This window comes from Mus caroli, unplaced genomic scaffold, assembly GCF_978045245.1.
Source record: "Mus caroli unplaced genomic scaffold, Mus_caroli_1 scaffold_18, whole genome shotgun sequence".
Taxonomy (NCBI): domain Eukaryota; kingdom Metazoa; phylum Chordata; class Mammalia; order Rodentia; family Muridae; genus Mus; species Mus caroli.
In genome coordinates, this window is record NW_028227273.1 from 23,742,581 (window position 1) to 23,762,598 (window position 20,018).

At 42.2% G+C, this 20,018-nt stretch overlaps 1 protein-coding gene across 3 annotated transcripts in view; it reads right to left on the reverse strand.

Annotated features, from left to right (window-relative positions):
- The window catches only part of Lpin2 (lipin 2), a 108,494-nt gene that overhangs the window by 25,059 nt on the left and 63,417 nt on the right, over positions 1 to 20,018 (reverse strand). For all 3 annotated transcript variants that reach the window (XM_029471295.2, XM_021186181.3, XM_021186179.3), the window contains exons 2-4: positions 10,415 to 10,615; positions 3,499 to 3,594; positions 369 to 670 (exon numbers count right to left, since the gene is read on the reverse strand). In XM_029471295.2, the coding sequence (XP_029327155.1) occupies positions 369 to 670; positions 3,499 to 3,594; positions 10,415 to 10,606 (590 nt within the window). In that variant the 5' untranslated portion in view covers positions 10,607 to 10,615. The remainder of the gene's footprint in view (positions 1 to 368; positions 671 to 3,498; positions 3,595 to 10,414; positions 10,616 to 20,018) is intronic.

The following is a 20,018-nucleotide window of genomic DNA, read 5'->3' on the forward strand; positions in this document are numbered from 1 at the left end:
AAAAAACCAAAAAAGTCTTCTTTAACATAAAAGGGTATTTTGCTCATAAATTCAAAACAAAATGAGAGAGAGAGAGAGAGAGAGAGAGAGAGAGAGAGAGAGAGAGAGAGAGAGAGAGAGAAGTCGGGAAAGAAGAAAGGGAAAGGGGAGGAACTGAGAGGGGAAAGACCTGTGGGTTGGAAAGGCTCATCCCAAGCCAATCCAAGCTGACAGAGAAACCAGCAGACTGTTCCAAGGGACATTTAGTAGCATAGCCGAAGGTCTAACAGTGAGGGCAGTGGGATGCTGCTTCCACTTGGCCCCACAATAGAGCTGGGGGCCCTCTACTGGATGCTCAGGGCATGGCAAGCACCAGCAGAAGCCCTTACCTTGCTGCCTGGGCTCTCTTCTCATCATCCGAGCTCACACCCACATCACCTACATCTTCTGTGACAGGGGAAGCTGCCTGCTCCTCCTTCCTGTTGTCCTGTTTGCACTTCTTCCTCCTTCGTTTCTTCTTTTTCACAGAACTCTGAGTGAAAACTGCCTCTGATTCCAAGGTGTGAGACACGTCTGAACTCTGAGCTGGCCTTTCATTTCCACTTGATTTCACCAAAGGGGTTTCAATATGTTTAAAGAACTGGTCTTCAGTGGGAATTGGTGAGGTGGCAAGATACGCAGGTAATTTTTCCTTAAAGAACAAAAGAAAAGTTATCTATGATAAACTGGATGCTCTTTGAGTACACAACTTTTTACAGGGATAGGAAGGAATAGTTCCCAAGGGCAGAATGTCACCTGCTAGACTCAAGTGCTAGCTCATTTCAGTATGTGACTGAGTACAGTAGCAGGACCTCAGAGCTGTGGTTAAAGCAAAGCCAATTAGATTCTGTGCAAAGAGCTGTCCCAGGGGCAGCAGCTGAGTATTACAAGGACTGACACAATGTGATGAGGCAGAGGTCAAGACCAAGGCTACATCTAACAAGGGCAGCAGGGCAGGCGAGAGAAACAGGAAGCCGGCAGGTTTAGAGCATGTGAACAAATGGATGGGAAGGTGAAGAAGGTGTCTGTGACTGTGACTTAGGGACACCTACAATGAATGAGGTCAGTCAATGTCATTCCAAATATCCTCTCGGGAATTCAAAACAAAAGGTGGCCCAATGTTTAGAATAATTAAACTCTCAACTTAATACTGAATAAACTAATCTAGTGAATTTCTTGGCCTTTCAAAAGAAAGGAGAGGCACATTAGACAGGCATAAATTAACTTCGTAACTTAAAATGGTCAAAATTTTATACAATAGTTCAAAAAACGTGTGTTTTCATAACTAAAAATTTTAACTTGGATTTGGTAAACACCCTGAAGCTGAAAGTTTAGTTTACCAGGCTCACCACCAATATACAACTGTCATAGCCTGAACATCCCCCAAGGCACCCAGATGAGGCTGATGTGCCCTAATTTCTAGAGGTTTCATTTAATGGGTTTTGTTACTTATCAAGGTGCCTTGCACTTCAAAGCTGTTATGGTTTTCAGGAGTGTCTTCCAGTTTTATCACAGAAGTGTCTAGGGTGAGGGAGAAAGTACCCGGATGTCTATGCTAGTTGGTTTTTGTCAGCTCAGCACACACCTGATATATCTGGGAAGAGGGAATGTCAGCTGAGGAACTGCCTCCCTGCCTTAGACTGCTCTTTGGTTGGGCAAGTCTGTGGGGCTTTTTCTTCATTAATGTCTGACGTGGGAGGGCCCAGCCCACTGTGGTTGGCTGTTTAGGAGAGCAAGCCATGAGGAACAAGCTAGTCAGCCAGGATTCTCTTTAGTTTCTGCCTCCAGGTTCCTGCCCCAACTTCCCTTCATATAGTAAGCTGTAAGGTGAAATAAATTCATGGTATTGATCACAGCATTAGAAACCTAGCTAAGGCATCTATTAACCAATAAGACAAGGGCTAGATAAGCCAGTAAAAGCTCACCATGGAAACTGTGCAGCTATGAAAGAGGCTGTTTCAGAATTGCTGACTGAAAAGGAATGTCGATGTGGACAGTTATGTGAGAAGAAGTCAGAGAAACAGACTAAATAAATAGCACCTGATGAGTTTTGTTACCTTCTAATTCACTTTAAAAGCAGGTCTTTATTTTATTCATAGTATAGGTCCTAGTACAGTAATTCTAATGTTTGTTTAATGAATTTGGATATTTTTATTTTTACTGTGTGGTTTTGTTTTGAAACAGAGCCTCACTATGTAGCTCTGGCTGTCCTAGAACTTACTATCGTGCAGTGGAATCTGTTCAATTTACTCATATGTGGAACAGAAAGAAACTGCTAAAGCAGGGTTTCCAGAGAAAGGTTGGCAGTACCTGCAACCAGGCAAAGAGCTCTCAAGAACCCCCATCTCCTGGGTTATGTGGTGACAGCCAGCTAATATTTATTATGCTTCACTTGCTCTTTGCCTCTTCTTCTGAGGAGGTGAAATGTTGTTTATGTCATGTCAATGCAGATGAGGTAGTAACATACCAGCAAGAGGGCCAGGGACACAGCAGCCAGAGGAGGCTCCTTTGTAGGCTGCAGGACGCACAGAGCAGCACCTCATGCTCATAGGCAAACACTGACCAAAGTAAAATAACGCTGCTTGCTGTTGGTTACTCTTGCTGTCATCAGGCTAGAAGCTCACCGCAAAAGCCTGTGTCCTAATAACTTGAAGCTTCTTATTCTTGTTATAAGATATAATTTCTTATGGAAAAAGATATAATGACGCTCTTATAGTTTTAGAAAAGAGTCACAATGACTGAGTCAAGAATAGTTTGTTCTTGTCCCAAGTGGGTTATGTGTGCCTGGGAGTGCACAAGGACAGGGACTTGTACCGATTTTTCTGTCTTGTAGAAGAGGCCAAATGGATACTAAAATATAGAAAGCCATAGGCCAATCAGTTTCTATCTCTTGACATTACAGGTCAGTGGTTCTTAAAGTCATGGGTATAACGTTGCTAACCAAACAAAAGAGTCATTGTTGAAAGCCTCATATGTGTATGTGTGTGAGCGTGCATGCGTGTACATGCGTGCATGTGTGTAGTGGACTTGTGTGTGGCACAGCATCGAGTTCTCTCCATCTTTATGTGGAGATACAAAACGCAGGCTTGTCAGGCCTATGTGAAATGTGCCTTTAACACTGAGCTATCTCTCTGGCCCAGAAACATCTCTTCTAAATTTAAAGGTCACATATATACACTTGCACACTTAGTCTAAAGAGATATGGCTCAAGGCAGGGCTGAATAACTTCAAGTCAAACCGTAAGCTATGATGGCTATGAAGCAGGAAATCCCTTTGATATTACAACAAGCAGCTTTCTGCATGCTCTCTGTACTCTGAAAGCTGGTGTGAGCTCTTTTCTGAGAAGTTGATTTCAACATATAACAAAAGCTTGTTTAGCCAAAAATAATTATTCACACAATCATGGAAATAGTGGACGAGCTGTTTTGTGACATGCTATAGAAGCCTGGCTCAACATGCAAAGGGGCTTTGAGAACTCACATATTCTTCTTCAGTCTCCTCTACAAAGAAGGCTTCCCCATTGTCACCCAATTTCATGTGAAGATCCACAGCACTGCCATTGATTTCTATGTCAATCTGAGGAGGAAACAAGTGTGGTTTAGCATAAAGTGTCTTTTCCTTCAGGCTTAGCTAAACCCAAATTCTGGACTCTCCAGCCAAACTTAGCACTGGGTTTCTAGAGCTACAGTCCCAGAGAAACACTGTTAATAAGCCACAGACCCCCCCCCCCCATAAACTTGGGGAACACAGGTAACCATGGGTTGAAAGAAAATGTTTTCACAGCATTTCAAAAATTTATTTCTTAATCTCTCAGTTTTCTTTTCTTTCTGGAGAACAAGGCCTGGCTACGCTGATCTTAAACTCACAGTATCCTGCCTCAGTTTTCAAGTGCAGAGGTTACAAGTTAAGCCACTACACCCAGCTTAAACTTCATAATATTGTGAAATGGGAGAAACATTCTGCACTTGCAAGTTATAGCATAAGCAGGGCTCGTACTGCAGAACTCAGACATTCAAATGTTTCATTGATTCTAGTGTTGAGTTGTGAGCATAGTCCCTGTGAGAATTTTTAACCCAGGTCACTATGCAACAGCAGACACTGTCAGGACCAGTGAGCAGCCACTGACTGGCCTTCTGTAGCCTGTGCTGGTGACTGGCCATAGAGTTTTGTTTCTCAGTTCAGCCAGAGTGAAGTGTGGTAGGCATAGGTGTATGTGCGTATATGTATATATATCGTTGTGTATGCATGGGTGCACATGTATGTGTGTGCATGGGGTCCGAGATCAAGCTCGGGTTCTAAGTCCTTAGGCGTCATTCACCTTGTATAAGACAAGATCTCTCACTGGGATGGGGGCTTGCCTGCTCAGGGGGGGCTGGTTGGGCAGAAAGACCTAGGGATCTGCTCATCTGTCTCCCTAGAGCAGATAACAGCACATGCTATTATGCCCAGCATTTACATGGGTTCAGAAAATCAAAGCTAGGTTCACATACTTGTAGAGCAAGCATTTTACTGACTGAACTATCTCTCCAGACCTCAAATAACATTTTTAAAAATTAGACAACTCAAGGAGGTAACTATTGACCAAGATATGAAAATACAGAGGGGAAAAAAATGGAAAGAACTAATAGTGTTGTAAGGAAAATCTAGCTTTTCCAATGTGGTGTCAGTAAGTCAGTGTACACTCTCATCAAGGACGTTCTCCATGTACCAGGTGGAGACCACTACAGAAAACCCTAACCAGTCCAAATGCAGAGCTGTGGAGCCCAGTCCCAATGCATGCACAAAATCCTGCATGCTGCTGGAACATTGCTGAAGAGGGGGCAGAAATACTGTAAGAGCCAGACAGGCTCAGGGATTTGCTGTTAGACTGTGTTCCTTAGGAGTGTTAGAGGTGTCACCTGTAAAACCACATGGCCACCCAAACACGCTCATCACAAAGATACCAACAAAAGCGCAATAATGTGGATGAGGTCTCAGCTCTAGAAAGCCAACTACAGGCAACTCTGGCATGCTGAGTGGGGTGTATACTCAGTAGGGAAAGCACACCTGCTACTTACCATGATCTGCCCTGAAAACATACGTACAGGTGACATGATACAGACCAAGTGGGTTGTACTTATGTGTTTCAGCATGCACACATGTGCACACAAGCATATATAATAACAAGAAAACAGTCATGATTTGAAGGAGAGCCAAGATAGGTATCAGGGAGGCTTTGGAGGAAGGAAAGGGAAGGGAAAAATGATGTTATTTACATTATAATCTCAAAAAATAAAATAGTTTAACAAAAGAAAAATTAAAATCAAATTTGAGAGTTATACAAAAAACAGCTCACTATAGGAACCATGAGCTTGGAGCTTTTAGACAGACCTAGATATACAACCAGAAGAACTATATATAGAAAAAAGTCTTTAGGTGTCCTTGAAATGTCTTTTACACATCTATATGTATGTATTCTTTATTTAATATATTTAAATATACATTTATATAAATATATAAAAACACATTTATTACGTGTGAGCATATGTACATGTGTGTGTATGTATGTGTGTGTGTGTGTGTGTGTATGTATGTATGTATGTATGTGTGCAGATGACAGCACCAGATGGGTGCCTTACAGCCACAGTGACCATGTTTCTGCATTTTTACTCACAGGACCAAGGGCAAACCCAACCCGACGGACATCTACACCGTAACTTCTGTATTCCTTACAAGTATAGGGAAAAATGCAAAGTCAACATTAGAAAGGACCCTGGCACAGAAAGCAGACAGTCCTAGAAACACTTGAGGCATCTGAATAATGTCTCTAGTTGGCAGTGTATGCCACTATGAATTTCTGGGTTTCGGCAACTCTCCGATGGCAATATAAAGTGTTAACATTAAGGAGAAAAAAACTGGGTAGCAGAGTCTCTTAAAACTGTTCTATTTACGAAAGCTGGGGACTAGGAAGAGGGGAGAGGGCAGAGGCCACTGTGGCCGTGTGGAGATTTACAAGAACTTTCTGGAGTTGATTTATTTTCTGCCACCAGGTTCTGGGGACTGAACTTAGGTTGTCACATCTGAATGACAAGCAGTGTCACTGACTAGTCTCACCTAAAAGAAGCTTTACTGAATTACATCTGTGACTTGCCTAGAAGTAAAAATGAACACACTCCTCTTACTTTTTAGAGGAAATGGCAATATATGCCATTTTCTGTGTGAATCGTGTGTGTGTGTGTGTGTGTGTGTGTGTGTGTGAGTACACGTGTGTGTATGTGTGTGTGTATGTGTGTGTGTGTGTGTGAGTGAGTACACGTGTGTGTGTGTGTGAGTACACGTGTGTGTATGTGTGTGTGTATGTGTGTGTGTGTGTGAGTGAGTACACGTGTGTGTATGTGTGTGTGTGTGTGTGTGAGAGTGAGTACACGTGTGTGTATGTGTGTGTGTGTGTGTGAGTACACGTGTGTGTATGTGTGTGTGTATGTGTGTGTGTGTGAGTACACGTGTGTGTATGTGTGTGTGTGTGTGTGTGAGTGAGTACACGTGTGTGTATGTGTGTGTGTATGTGTGTGTGTGTGTGAGTACACGTGTGTGTATGTGTGTGTGTGTGTGTGTGAGTGAGTACACGTGTGTGTATGTGTGTGTGTGTGTGAGTGAGTACACGTGTGTGTGTGTGTGTGTGTGTGAGTGAGTACACGTGTGTGTGTGTGTATGTGTGTGTGTGTGTGAGTGAGTACACGTGTGTGTATGTGTGTGTGTGTGTGTGAGTGAGTACACGTGTGTGTATGTGTGTGTGTGTGTATGTGTGTGTGTGAGTGAGTACACGTGTGTGTGTGTGAGTGAGTACACGTGTGTGTGTGTGTATGTGTGTGTGTGTGTGAGTGAGTACACGTGTGTGTGTGTGTGAGTGAGTACACGTGTGTGTGTGTGTATGTGTGTGTGAGTGAGTACACGTGTGTGTATGTGTGTGTGTATGTGTGTGTGTGTGTGTGAGTGAGTACACGTGTGTGTGTGTGTATGTGTGTGTGTGTGTGTGAGTGAGTACACGTGTGTGTATGTGTGTGTGTATGTGTGTGTGTGTGTGTGTGAGTGAGTACACGTGTGTGTATGTGTGTGTGTATGTGTGTGTGTGTGTGTGTGTGTGTGAGTGAGTACACGTGTGTGTATGTGTGTGTGTATGTGGGGGGGGGTGTTTTCTTTCTTCATTGCTCCTCACTCTATATCCTGAAGCAACACATAACATTGGAACCTAGGGTACACTTTGGTTAGTGTACCTACACAGTTTGCTCCAGGGGTTGCGTCTGTCCCTCTGGTATGCTGGGATTAGAAATGGGTCATCCATCACCCTGCTGCAAGCACTATCACCCAGTGAGTCACCCCATCCAATGCCATTCCAAAGAGCATTTACGCTGCCTCATTTTCTAGTCAGCTTTCTTTATTTTACTGACTATTTACTGCCAAGAAACCAATGAATGGAACTATGGTTTCTGAGAGGCTTTTGGCCTAGCAACTTCTACAATCATGGAAGGATGTTTGCTAACTTAGTACTTTTTAAGAGGGCTGAAGAGACAGCTCAGCAGTTAAGGCACCAACTGCCTTTGCAGAGGACCTGAGCTGAATTCTCAGCTCCCACGTAGGACAGCTCACAACCACCTGTAACTCCAGCTCCAAGCTGACATCCTTTTCTGATCTCCTCAGGCAGCTACACTCACGCATGCAGCTACACACACATACACATTAAAAATAAAAAATAAAAAAACTTAAAGGTAAATACAAGTATTTAAATGAAATTATGTATCTGACATTTAATAAAAATACATTCGGTGTATTTGAATTTTTCCTATTTGGATGCTATCCATTCAACCCAATGGAGATAACGTTAAATAACACTTCTTTTAAAATGCAAATGCAAAGTCTAAATTGCGTAGGCATCATCTTAGAAAAACTACCACTCACAGCCATTATCTTGAGATTCAAATACATTATTCAACATGTTCACTTATTTACTCTCTTCATTTGTCTATGAATAAAGTTTTGTCTTTCCCAAAATTAAAACATATGTCAAATTGTGCCAGTACTGAGTGCACTTAAAAGAATGTGCACGGTAGATTTCTGAGTTTGAGGCCAGCCTGGTCTACAGAGTGAGTTCCAGGACAGCCAGGGCTATACAGAGAAACCCTGTCTCGAAACAAAGCAAAGCAAAGCAAAGCAAAAAGAATGTACAAGAATTTCTTAGGCAAACAACTTCAATAAGTAATCATGATACTGATTCTGTGAAACACTGACAAAGCGTGTGCTCTCTGAGTTACGAGCTGTTACAGGCGTACTGGTCTTCTATCACGCATGAGTATATCATAGGAAATGACTGTCTCTAAACCGTCGTTCTAAAGTAGTTGTGATTTCAGGTGCTCCCACATATAAAAATTTATTGAATTTAAAAATCAATGAACAGCTTACCCTAATGCAGAAAGGCCTGCGACAAGAGGTCAATGTAAGTCACCAGTGTGCCTAAGACAGATAAAGCTCAAGGTTTACTCTCATAAGAAAGCTATGTCTTGATAAATCAAATGGACAGATTTCTTCTCCAATAGATCTCCTGAGATTCTGGGATATGAAGGAAGGGAACAGAAAAGAAGAAATTTTTTCTTTTCTTGGGCCCTGTGTATTATGATCCTAAAAGTACTTGGGGTGGGAATGGGGTGTCTGACAAGGTATTTAACTTTGGGTATTTAACAGGTAATGGTTAATGAAATCACCTGTGTAACCTGGTAAAGAAATTACATCTCTAATTACAAAGTGCACAGAGAATACACACATTTGCTCAGCTTCTCACTTACACAGAGGACAAATGCCTGCACACATCTGCTGCAGCTCCACTCAAAGGCCAAAAGCCTGAGCCAGCCTATCAATTAGAAACCTGGTTCCAGAGTATGGTGGGGGGCGGGTATGGTATGGTGGGAGAAACTTCTGGGAAGACCCCCAAAAGAAACTTTACAAACAGATCCTTGAACATCTATGGAGAAACAGCTCTAATATGAAAGTACTAATAGTGTCGCTATAAAAACCACAAAGGAAACAAAGACAGAAAGCACTAACTATGGCTAGACAACACTGCCCTAGAGTAGAAGCTGCCAGGCCAAGAAGTAACACTGTAGCTGCTTCTGCTTTCTAATGGGATCAAGCAAAGGCTAGTCTGAAAAATCCAGTGGGAAATGATTTTATAACACCCAAAGAGATGGTTTCTCAGGATGAAAAGAGAAAGTCTAGTTTTGGAAACCCATTTTCTTTCAGTTTCAAAAGCCTAAAGCCTAAGTAGAGGGAGATATATATCCGAAAAACACCAGCAAAAACCTCTTTAACTTGTGCATGTTGGTCCTCGGCACACACCTTCCACCTGTGCTGCCCAGTGGCAAAGCGCTCCGAAATCTTAGGAAGAGTTACTGACATTATCATCACAATGTGGAAGTGAAAAGTTGCCAAATACATGTTCTACAAAGTTTTATCATTAAGTCTGTTTTAAAACTTACATACACACAACTCGAAAACCTTATTGCCCAATACTTGAGGGAAATGATAATTTAAAAACATCCAAACACCGCCCCCCATTAAATGCAAAAGAGGAAAAAATACAAACATTCAATTGGGGTGTTTATTTCTTTTAAATAAATATAATCTACACTTGATTACATGAGCTTAGTCTACCTACTCATAATCAGTACAACAATATTATCATATATGTTTGTGTGTGTATGTATCAATCAATCAATCAGTCAATCAATCAATCAAATAATAGGCTCTCCTGTGTCTCAGGCTGGCCTCGCCTCTGCTATGTGGCTGAGCTGAGAATGCTCCTGTCCTTCTTTCTCTACCTCCTCAGTGCCTGCACAGGCTTGGTGCATGGTATGCAAATGTTTTGCTGACTAAGCTGTATCTCCAGACTGCATTATTTTATTTTTAGAGAGCCTCTTTTTTTTTTTTTTTAACTGAGGATTTAAAGCGTGTACATGAGCCACAGGGTCCACGTGTCAAGTCACTGGATGACTTCTGAGTATGTTCTCTTGTTCCATCCTGAGGGTCATCAGGACTGATGGTGAGAGCCTTTACCACTGAATTATCTTGCTGGCCCTACACTATTTTAAAGTGCTATATTAAATAAAGTAAAATTTCTTTTTCAAAATAAGTCCAACTTCCTCATTTGTAACTATCTCCAGTTTTGTTCCGAGTTTCTTCATAATTTCAGTTTCTTTTTCATTTGGAGAAACTTTCTATAAGAGAGTCTTTTGAATTTAGAAGCCAATTCAAAAGCAGTACCTATAAAGCTGGTTTCTTACCATGGTCTTCAATAGCATGCAAGTTTAAAAAAAAAAAAAAAGAGTAAGAGGAAGGGGCCCATCACCATGGTGACCTGTGCACTCACCACTTTCTCCTTGGACCTCAGGACACCCAGCTTCCCGAAGCGTACGTGAAAAGGCGAGCACTGGTAGGAGCCATCCTGCTGCCTCACCACGACCACATCGATGCATCCAGACAATGTGGCTTGGTTAATGCCCTTGTAGAGTTCCTTCACAGTGACGAGCACCTGCCCAGCCAGCTGGCCCACATAATTCATGGTTTGAGACTGAGAAAAGAAATGATGTCAGCACTAAATTTGACAACTAACAGCAATGACATAAAGAGTTTGAGTAAACATACACTCTCCTCTGCTGCTCAGAGCCCATTGCTCTCCTGCTGCCCCAGCTACATCACACATAAGTCTCAGACTGGCAGTGCCTCTAAGTGGGGTTGGAGGCTGTGGAAGTTCCGTTTCCTTCCACACCCCAGGGTGGGGCCAACTGTCTTCACCTCCCTCCACCAACAGCTCAGGACCACTCTGACCACAGGAGGCAAGGACAAAAGGCCCAGGGGACTGTCACTTCCAGGAGAAGCTTGGGATTTAACTTTGCAGAGAAACAAGGGATACAACTGAGAACTGAGATCGTCTGGATACATCAGATACATCAGATACATGCTGCGTCAAGCGAGCTGTGGTAAGCTGCGCCAAGACTAACACACGTAGCATGACTTCAGAACCTCAACACAGCATAACGGGACATAACGTTTGTGTCCCACAATGTTCAGAGCACAAAAGGGGTTTTCGTTTCTCAACTTCAACTCACTACTCAAATCAAGATCACCAGAGCTCTGCAATTCAAAAGAGAGAGGGTACATCTAAACCTGGCTTCACCCCTTACCCCGACTCTTCCACTGAAAAACCCAACCCACACCAAAACAAACCCATTAGTCCTCAGGCTGTCAGTCTCCCTCCAGCGGGTGAACACCCATCACTCAAGCCAAATCCACAGAGAGTCCTTCCCCTTGATGTAGGATCAGAAAAACCCTCCAGTTTTAGGCTAATGCAGAAGTCAATTTTTATTGGACTCTAGGAGTAATGAGTCCAAACTATTAACTGCGCAGAGTGGCCTCTCTAAACCAGCTCTGGTTGCCCTAAGCTCAAGATTCCATATTTGCAAAGTTCTAGAGAGACATTCTGTGTTGTCAGGTAAGTCCTGGGTGGAACAGGGACAAAGTGCTGATCCCCTAAAAAAATGAAGGGGACCTGCCAGGTCCCATCAGCACATAACTCAGCCCACTGGCCAGAGACAGTCAGTGCCTAAGGCAAGACAGATTCCACTCAACAGTCTATACAGAGATGACTGTAACCTCAGTCTAGCTGCTGAGTAGCCTGAAGCATATAATACGGATTATTCCCCTGGGTATTCCAAGGTTTCCAATTGCACATTCCAAAGAGCTTGCTTTGTGCAATGCACACAAGCAGCTACATTGACTACGATCTCCTAAGGTGGAGAGATGTCATAATTATAAAGAAAACATGTTATAACCATGAAACAACTATAAACAGGTAGCTTTGGTTTTAGGATGAGGGTGGTAGCAAGGCCAGATTAAGCACACATCAAATATTTAATTTTTGAAAAAAAATTTTTTTGAGATAGAGTCTCGCTGTACAGTCCTGGCTGGCCTGAAACTCAAGACGTAGACTAGGTTGCTTCTGAGCACAGAGGGATCTGCCCACCCCTGCCTCCTGGATGCTGGGGTTAAAGGTGCCACCACTCCTGACCAACCTTTCTCTCCAGGGTCTCTTTGTAGTCAAGATGGCCTAGAACTTAAGACAACTTTAGTCTCTAAAATGTTCAGATTACAGGTGTGTGCTACTATATTTGACAATAATTATTTCTTGAATAAGGAAAAAACTATCAAATGAACTACCAATAAACAAGCTAAAACCAATAAACAGCTAAGAGTCATTACTATACTGTGTGCAGCAGAAATGCTATTCCATCAGATCACTCATGGATTATCTCATTGTATTTTTTCTTTTTGAAATGGTCTTACTATGTAGCCCCAGCTGGCCTGGAATTCACTATGAGGACCCTACTAGCCTTGACTCACAGAGACCCACTTGTCTCTGCCTCCTGAGTACCACTGTTCCTAGCTCATTATGTTTTTAAAAATTAACATTTCTGGATCCAGAGTTCAGAGACAGCCTGGGCTGCATGAGATCCTACCTCTAATACAGCAAATAAACAAAAGTAAACTACTGTGAGATCAGTGTAGACCTTCAGAGCTCCAAGAAAGAATATGGCTGCCCCCAAATCCTCTACTGAGTGTCCACTCAAATGAGTGTCCACTCAACTGAGTGTCCTTTACTTGGTGTTAATTGGGATGCACAAGCAAAATATCATACCCAGGATGTCAACAATCGCAGGTAAGGACCTGAACAGCCAGGCAGCCTTAATGCACACCTTTAATCCCAGCACTTGGGAAGCAGAGGCAGGTGGATCTCTAAGTTTGTAGCCAACGTGGCCTACAAAGTGAGTTCTAGGACAGCCAGGGCTACACAGAGAAACCCAGTCTAGGATGGGGGTGGGATTGTGAAAACCCGAAATTCCATCAGCACAACAATCCTGTTGCCCCATACAGTCACACACATTTTTCTCTTGCCTTCTCCTCCCCAGTCCCTGAAATGTCTGCCATTTAGAAAGGAAGTCATACAAACAGCACCATGAAGAATGTAGCCTTTTAGGACTGCCTTCTTTCCCTCATAATTCTCTGGAGACTGATCCAGATGGCTGTATTAATGAACTCATTCTATTTTATTGCCGCACAGTATTTCATGGTATAGAATTACCATTCAAAACAAAACAAAACATCCCCCCCCACACACACACACACCTCTTGTTGAAGGACAAGTAACTGCAGTTTCTGGCTATTACAGATAAAGCCACAATTTTAAGTATCCACACACTGTGTGTACAACCGAGTGCAGCTTGTCCGTTGTAAACCGCTACAGGCGTGGCTGTTTCAGAACAGTCAGAATACTTTCCAGAATGCTCTACCATTTTATCTTCCCACCAGCAATGTCTACGAGGTGAAGTTAGCTGGCATTGGCACACAATGAAGCATTACTGTTTGGCCATGATTACAAAGCTGAACATCTGTCTTTCCATGCACTGCTCTGCCCCACGAGTGTCTGACTATGACATGACAGGATTCAAAGAATCCTCATCGCACTAAGAAGGGAAGAAAATGCAGGTCTTTGTTCCCACTTCTGTGGTCATGGTATGCTGCTGTTTTATGTTAAAGACAGATTATCTCCAAAACCAGAACTGAGGTGAAATTCATCTGGAGGTATTTCAGCTCATCACCTCTTTTACCAGAAATGTTTCTTTGCCACCTACCACACCTGACTATTCCTGTCCTCTTAAGTTACACACACTTAAAGTATGCTGTTTTATCTGCTGCACCAGACTAAGCAGCCAGTATTATATGACTGACCAATGGTGGTAATGATAAAATGAATACTGTTACAATTTGTAAAAAAAAAAAAAAAAAAAAAAAAAAGAAAAATCATAATAGTATAGACCTTAAAAAAGAAACTGAAAATGGCTACTTTTAAACATCTATATTCAGCCATAAACAACCATGTTCTAAATATGTAACAAGCTTATATCAACTAGAGCATCCAATCCATAATTAAATATAACAACATCTATTCAGGATGATTTTAATTACTGTGGTTAAGAGATATGCGGTTATACATGAAAATCTAGTGTGGAAATTTAGTTGTTAAATGTAGCAAAATACAGCCTGTTAAGAAACCTGTTTTCTGGAGCAGAAGATGTCTGCAGCCCTATAGGTGGAACAGCAATATGAACTAACCAGTACCCCCAAGAGCTCGTGTCTCTAGCTGCATATGTAGGAGAAGATGGCCTAGTCAGCCATCATTGGGAAGAGAGGCTCTTGGTCTTGCAAAGATTAAATGCCCCAGTACAGGGGGAATGCCAGGGCCAGGAAGGGTGGGTTTGGGAGCAGGGCGGGGGGAGGGTATAGGGGACTTTCGGGATAGCATTTGAATTGTAAATGAAGAAAATATCTAATAAAAATTGTTTAAAAAGTAAAAAATAAAAATAAACTTGTTTTCTCTTGGAAGGCATGAAGCCCTTTGGGTTTAAATTTTGTAGGATACAAAAACAAAAGTTACACGGAGGCCTGGACTGAAACAGATACTTACCCCAGAAACAGCCAGAGCAACCTGCTGACCACACAGGAAACTGCTGACTACACAGGAAACCTAGTAGCAGTAACTCTCAGAGAGCCCACTTACCCCAGATAGACCTTATTTTGAGATGGGATTTCACGGTATGATCTTGGCTGTCTGAGATGGAATTTAATTTGTACACTAAACTAGCCTCAAAGTCACATATACCCATCAAAGGTGTGCACCACCATGCCTGGCCTCCAAGTATTAAGAACTAAAGAAACGGAAGCTTCAGATACATTGGGCGATGTTACAGGGTGGATGTTTCTATGTGCCTCCTACCCCCACTGCATGCACTGAAGCCCTCATGCTAAGTGAAGGTATTTGGAGAAGGGCCTTTAAACGTAATCAGTTTAGATGAGGTCATGAGAGTGAACATTAGTGCCCATCCTCACAGGTGCCTATAGAAAAAGTTAAGAGCCAGCATCCTTTTACCTTGCCATGTGAGGACACAGTAAGACAGCTGCAAGCCTGTGAAAGCGCTCCCAATTTGTGTACACACACACACACACACACACAGAGACACACACAGACACACATTTTTTTAGATACCCGTACAGTCAACTCAAAGTCCTAAAAGTGATGCTCACACAACAAAAACGGAACACTTTTCCCCAGACAGTATCAATAGCCTCCCCGGGGAAAACCTGCATAGATCTAACTTAGACAGTGTCGAGACACTCACCTCGTAATGTTAAGTCTCAAAATATACCTGTGAGAGCAAACGACAGCCATACAGATCATTCTGAAGGACCCTTAAGTGGCCCAGCAGAAAACTGCAGACAAAAGAGAGTCTGCTGGTCTGAAAGGAAGTTCCTGTGGGAGTCAGTGTGGGTAATAATTAGGTGACACACACACACAATGAAAGGTGGGCCAGGGTTATTTCAACACACAACATTACAATCTACACAACATGGCTTCAAGAATGTTAGAGCTACAGTTTAATGTACAAGTATATTTATTCAGTAGCCATATTTAGAATAGAGTAGAAAAGCTACATGCTTACTCTTGTACACATCTCCAGATTTCAAAATACCGAGCAGATGCTAACATGGCAAGCAGCGCATAGGAGATGGGGTATCAACTGCTCTCCCCAACCCCCACCACAACACTGCCATGCCCTGTCCCCTTGATGCTATCATTGTAACATATAATGAAATCATGCCCAGACCTGTATTTTTACCCCATTTCTCTCATTTCTAACTGCAGGACAATGTCTTATTATGAAGTTTTCCAATAATTTAGTTCTTATCTCTCAAATAAAATATGCCCAGTCTTCATGTCCAGAATGAGTTGACTAACATCTAACTTGACTAAAAAAATAAGGAGAAATATAAAAAGTAAAATTACTAGAAAATGTAATGAGTTTTAAGATTTTGAAAGCTATCAACCTATTGAATGATTATCTACATAGGAAAAGTTTTAGCTAAATGTTTATATTTATCTCTTTTCTGAAATACAATTTTAAGATTTCAAATAGCACTTTAATCTCACTTTTACAGGTATTTAACCCTCAGCATTAGACAAGGCATATGGTATAGACTGTGTTAGGTGTAAAAATCAGGCCCCTAGAGGACAGACTTCCCACTTGAAGTCAAGCAGCTTCACAGAGACAGGCCCAGTCACATCTTCTGGTATGCCATTGTCTTTTAGGAACTTTCAGAGATATATGTACAAAGAAATCTCAAGGGCTGCAAAGATGGCTCAGCAGATAAGAGCACTGACTGCTCTTTCAGAGGTCCTGAGTTAAATTCCCAGCAACCATCTGTAATGGGATCTGATGCTCTTTTCTGGTGTGTCTGGAGAGAGCAACAGTGTACTCACATAAATAAAATAAATCAATCAAGAAAAAGGAGGAGGAAGAAGAGGAAAAAGAGGAGGAAGAAGAGGAAGAGGAGGAGGAGGAAAAAGAAGAAATTTCAATAGGCTTTAGAAGGCCATGATGGGGCATGGTGGCATACATGCATTTGGGAGGCAGAGACAAGAGGATTTCTCTGCATTTGAGGCTAGCCTAGTCTACAAAGTGAGTTCCAGGATAGCCAGGGCTACACAGAGAAACCCTGTTTTGAACCCCACTCCCCACCCCCAAATAAAACAAAACCCACAAAAGTCCATGAGTCTCCACATGCTAGTGTACATTAAAGACAGGCCTCTTATTACTAGTAGACTTAGATATGTTATGATCAGAAACATATGTTTAAAGGGTCAAGTTCTAAACTTTCTCTCCCTCACACTCCCAGCCTTAAACCTTCTACTTACAATGTGATAACTATACTACTAGTTTATTTTGGTAGTGATAATTAATAACTTCAAGGTCTCTAAAATAAACACAGAAGTCTGGTCCTTTGGCTTCCACATAAAGTCATCCAGTTTTAGTAAGTTGCTATGGAAACCATACTTTCTACCCCAGGGATGACTATTAAAGATACGGTTAGTACAATACACAATTTCCTTTGAAGCATCCCTCCTTACTGGAGGTTCTTTTTAACTTATGCACTGACCTCTAAGCCAAGAATTAATATGTGCTAGAGCTGTGGGTTAGCAGGTAAGAGCACTGACTGTGGACCCAAAAGACCTCGGTTCGAACCCCAGCTACTGTTTGATGGCTCCCAGCCATCTGAACTGTCATTTCTGGGCTGGAGACATGGCTCAGAGGTTAAGAGCACTGACTGCTCTTCCAGAGGTCCTGAGTTCAATTCCCAAGAACCACATGGTGGCTCTGTAATAAGATCTGCTGTCCTCTTCTGGTGTGTCTGAAGACAGCTACAATGTACTCACATAAATGAAATAAATCTTAAAAAAGATTAATATGACTCTTTTAGAATCAATACATTCCCTGGGCTTACAACCTACATGAAGATTAGACTGTAACCAGGCTAAAGCTGTCCTTTAACCACCAGAGTCTAATATTCATGTAGTTGTAGCCCCAGGAAAAGATATGCTAAACTTCATTTATCTTTCTGTCTTCTCTTTTCTTGCCCCCTTCCACCCCCTTTAAAACAGCCTTAGTTTTAAAGCCTACAGCCAAGGGACATTGATACTGAGAAATCATACAACTGTATGAATTCTCTAGGCTGAAGGTCTTTCCCTGAATCTGATGGTGACCTGGTAAAGCCCAGGGAGCAGTGAGCCACATGAACTGCACTGTGGTTTAAAGAGTATCACAGCACTTCTATTAACAAGGCAGCTATTAACACTCGCAGGCCCAAAGGTCAGTGACATTCTCAACAACTCAAAGCTAAGAACTTTGTTTATCAATAAGTCTGATAGAATACTATTTTCTATAGAAAGAACGCTATACTTAAGAGTTAAAACAGAATTGGTTTTAGTAAAATTCTGAGTTTGTTGTTTCACTGGCCCAGCTGTACTTAAAGCATGGCTACGGGGAAGCAGAACCTGCTAAGCATTCTCTGGTGACTCAGAACACTCAGGTAGCCAGGTCACACTTTTATACAAAAGGGAAGACAGGAGCTTTACAGTGTGGGACCTTCAGGCACTACCATAATCAAGAGGTGACTCGTTAAAACGGATTCACTGTTTCTGTGGTATTTTGTCAAAAACACAAAATCCCAATCTAATTGTGAGGTGATATCAGACAAACCAAAATTAAGGATACAGCATGTTTGATCAGTATTCACTGAAACGTGAAGACCCTGAAAAGAGGGAAGAGTAAGAAGGTTGGAAGGGACTGACTGAGGACACACAGCAACCAGAGAGGCAGATTCTGAAATAGAAAATGTGCATGCGTGCGTGCATGTGTGCATGTGTGTGTGCGTGTGTGCGTGTCTTGGGCTCCCTACTGCTTCAGTCTGTTTGGTACATACATGTGAGGGAAAAGTACAGGCTTAAAGGCAGGGACTCCATGTCCCGTTTTCTCTCTCTGGCTCACATCAGAGGCCCTTGAGGCATTCCTAGGACCAGCATACAACCTCACTACAGGTACAGTATTTCCCAAGTCCTCAAGTGACTGACTCCTAAATGTCACTTTATTTTAAATTGATGACCAGAGGCAAGCTTTCAGTTCTCAAAGTTGAAGGTGATACTTCCTGCTTTTTTTTTCTTTTCTGTTTCATTGTCCTCGAAGGAATTGTTTTTTTTTCCAATATAGTTTCAATATAGCTCATGAATGGATGTCAGCCTATATGGGCTATGGTACTGTGCACTGTTACCAAGTAAGGCATATAAGGTGATAGATGACCACTACAATCTCAGCTCTTGTGCCCCTTGACCTGGATGGAGATCCACTTGTTTGCTGGTCAATCTGTGCATGTAATAACACTTCTGAGATTACACAACTCCCTTCAGGGCTGCCCCGGGGTTCACTTTAGGTGGATTTCTTTTTTTCTTTTTTGTCTTTACCTCTATTTTGTTTTTCACTTTGAGACAGTTTAACAAAAAGCCCAGTCTTCTGCTTCTGCCTCTTGAGCCTAGGAGCCACCATATTTACAGACCCTTACAGCATGCTTGCATACACACTGCTAGGTAAGCTCCCTTCCAGATGGACAGCAGCTAATGCTAAGATGATCTACCAAAGGCAACCAGGAACAAATAGGATTTCAGCACAGTTAAGATGCTACCCTTACAAAAGACCAACAGCAGTCTGATGACTTACAAAACACATTTGGATAAGTCCTCCGGAGCATAAATAGGATTTGAGGAAGAGGAAAAAAAAGTTCTACAATAAGACATGAAAGCTGTGAAAACTCACAAAAGTTGCCCTATTTTCAATTAGGTAAAAAACAACATCACACGTAGAAACCATTTACTCTAGAATGTGAGCCTATAGTTTTCTTTTCCTACTGTGTGGATTTTGTAACCCAGTAGAATTGGGTTAGAATACATAAATGGTATTAAATACTTTCCCAAGAAGGGTAAGATTTTAGACCTTTTAGAGAATTGTGTCCCAGTTCCTTTAAGACCAAGTCAGCAGTCTGAGGTTCTATCAGAGCAGACTTCGCCCAGGTGTTTTAGAACACTCTCAGATACGAGGATTTCTGCAGGGCTAGCGCACACCCAGTGCGACTCCTCAGTTTGGGGAGTGAGGTGGGGGAGGGAAGCCATGGGGCTCAGCTCATCATGGGCACTGGCAGGGCCAGGGTTGGGGAGTACAGTGAAGACATCTGTTTAATCTGTCTAAGTCCTGTTTAGACTCCAAACCACTTTCCTCAACAAATTTGGTAGTCAGGAAAACAGAGGACTTCTTGCCTTATTGTCCTTCTGTCTGTCGGCCTGATTCAACACTTAGAGCTCTGGTTAATTTAAAAGCCAGGACTCTTTACTGCACACACCCATGTTCGTTCAAAAGTCAAACTCTTAAATAATTATCATAGCGTATTAAAGCAGATATCAAATCTAGTATGCCAGTCACTAGCCATTCAGAAAATTCTCCTGGGGTGGGGTGTTGACTCAGGGCACATCAATGACA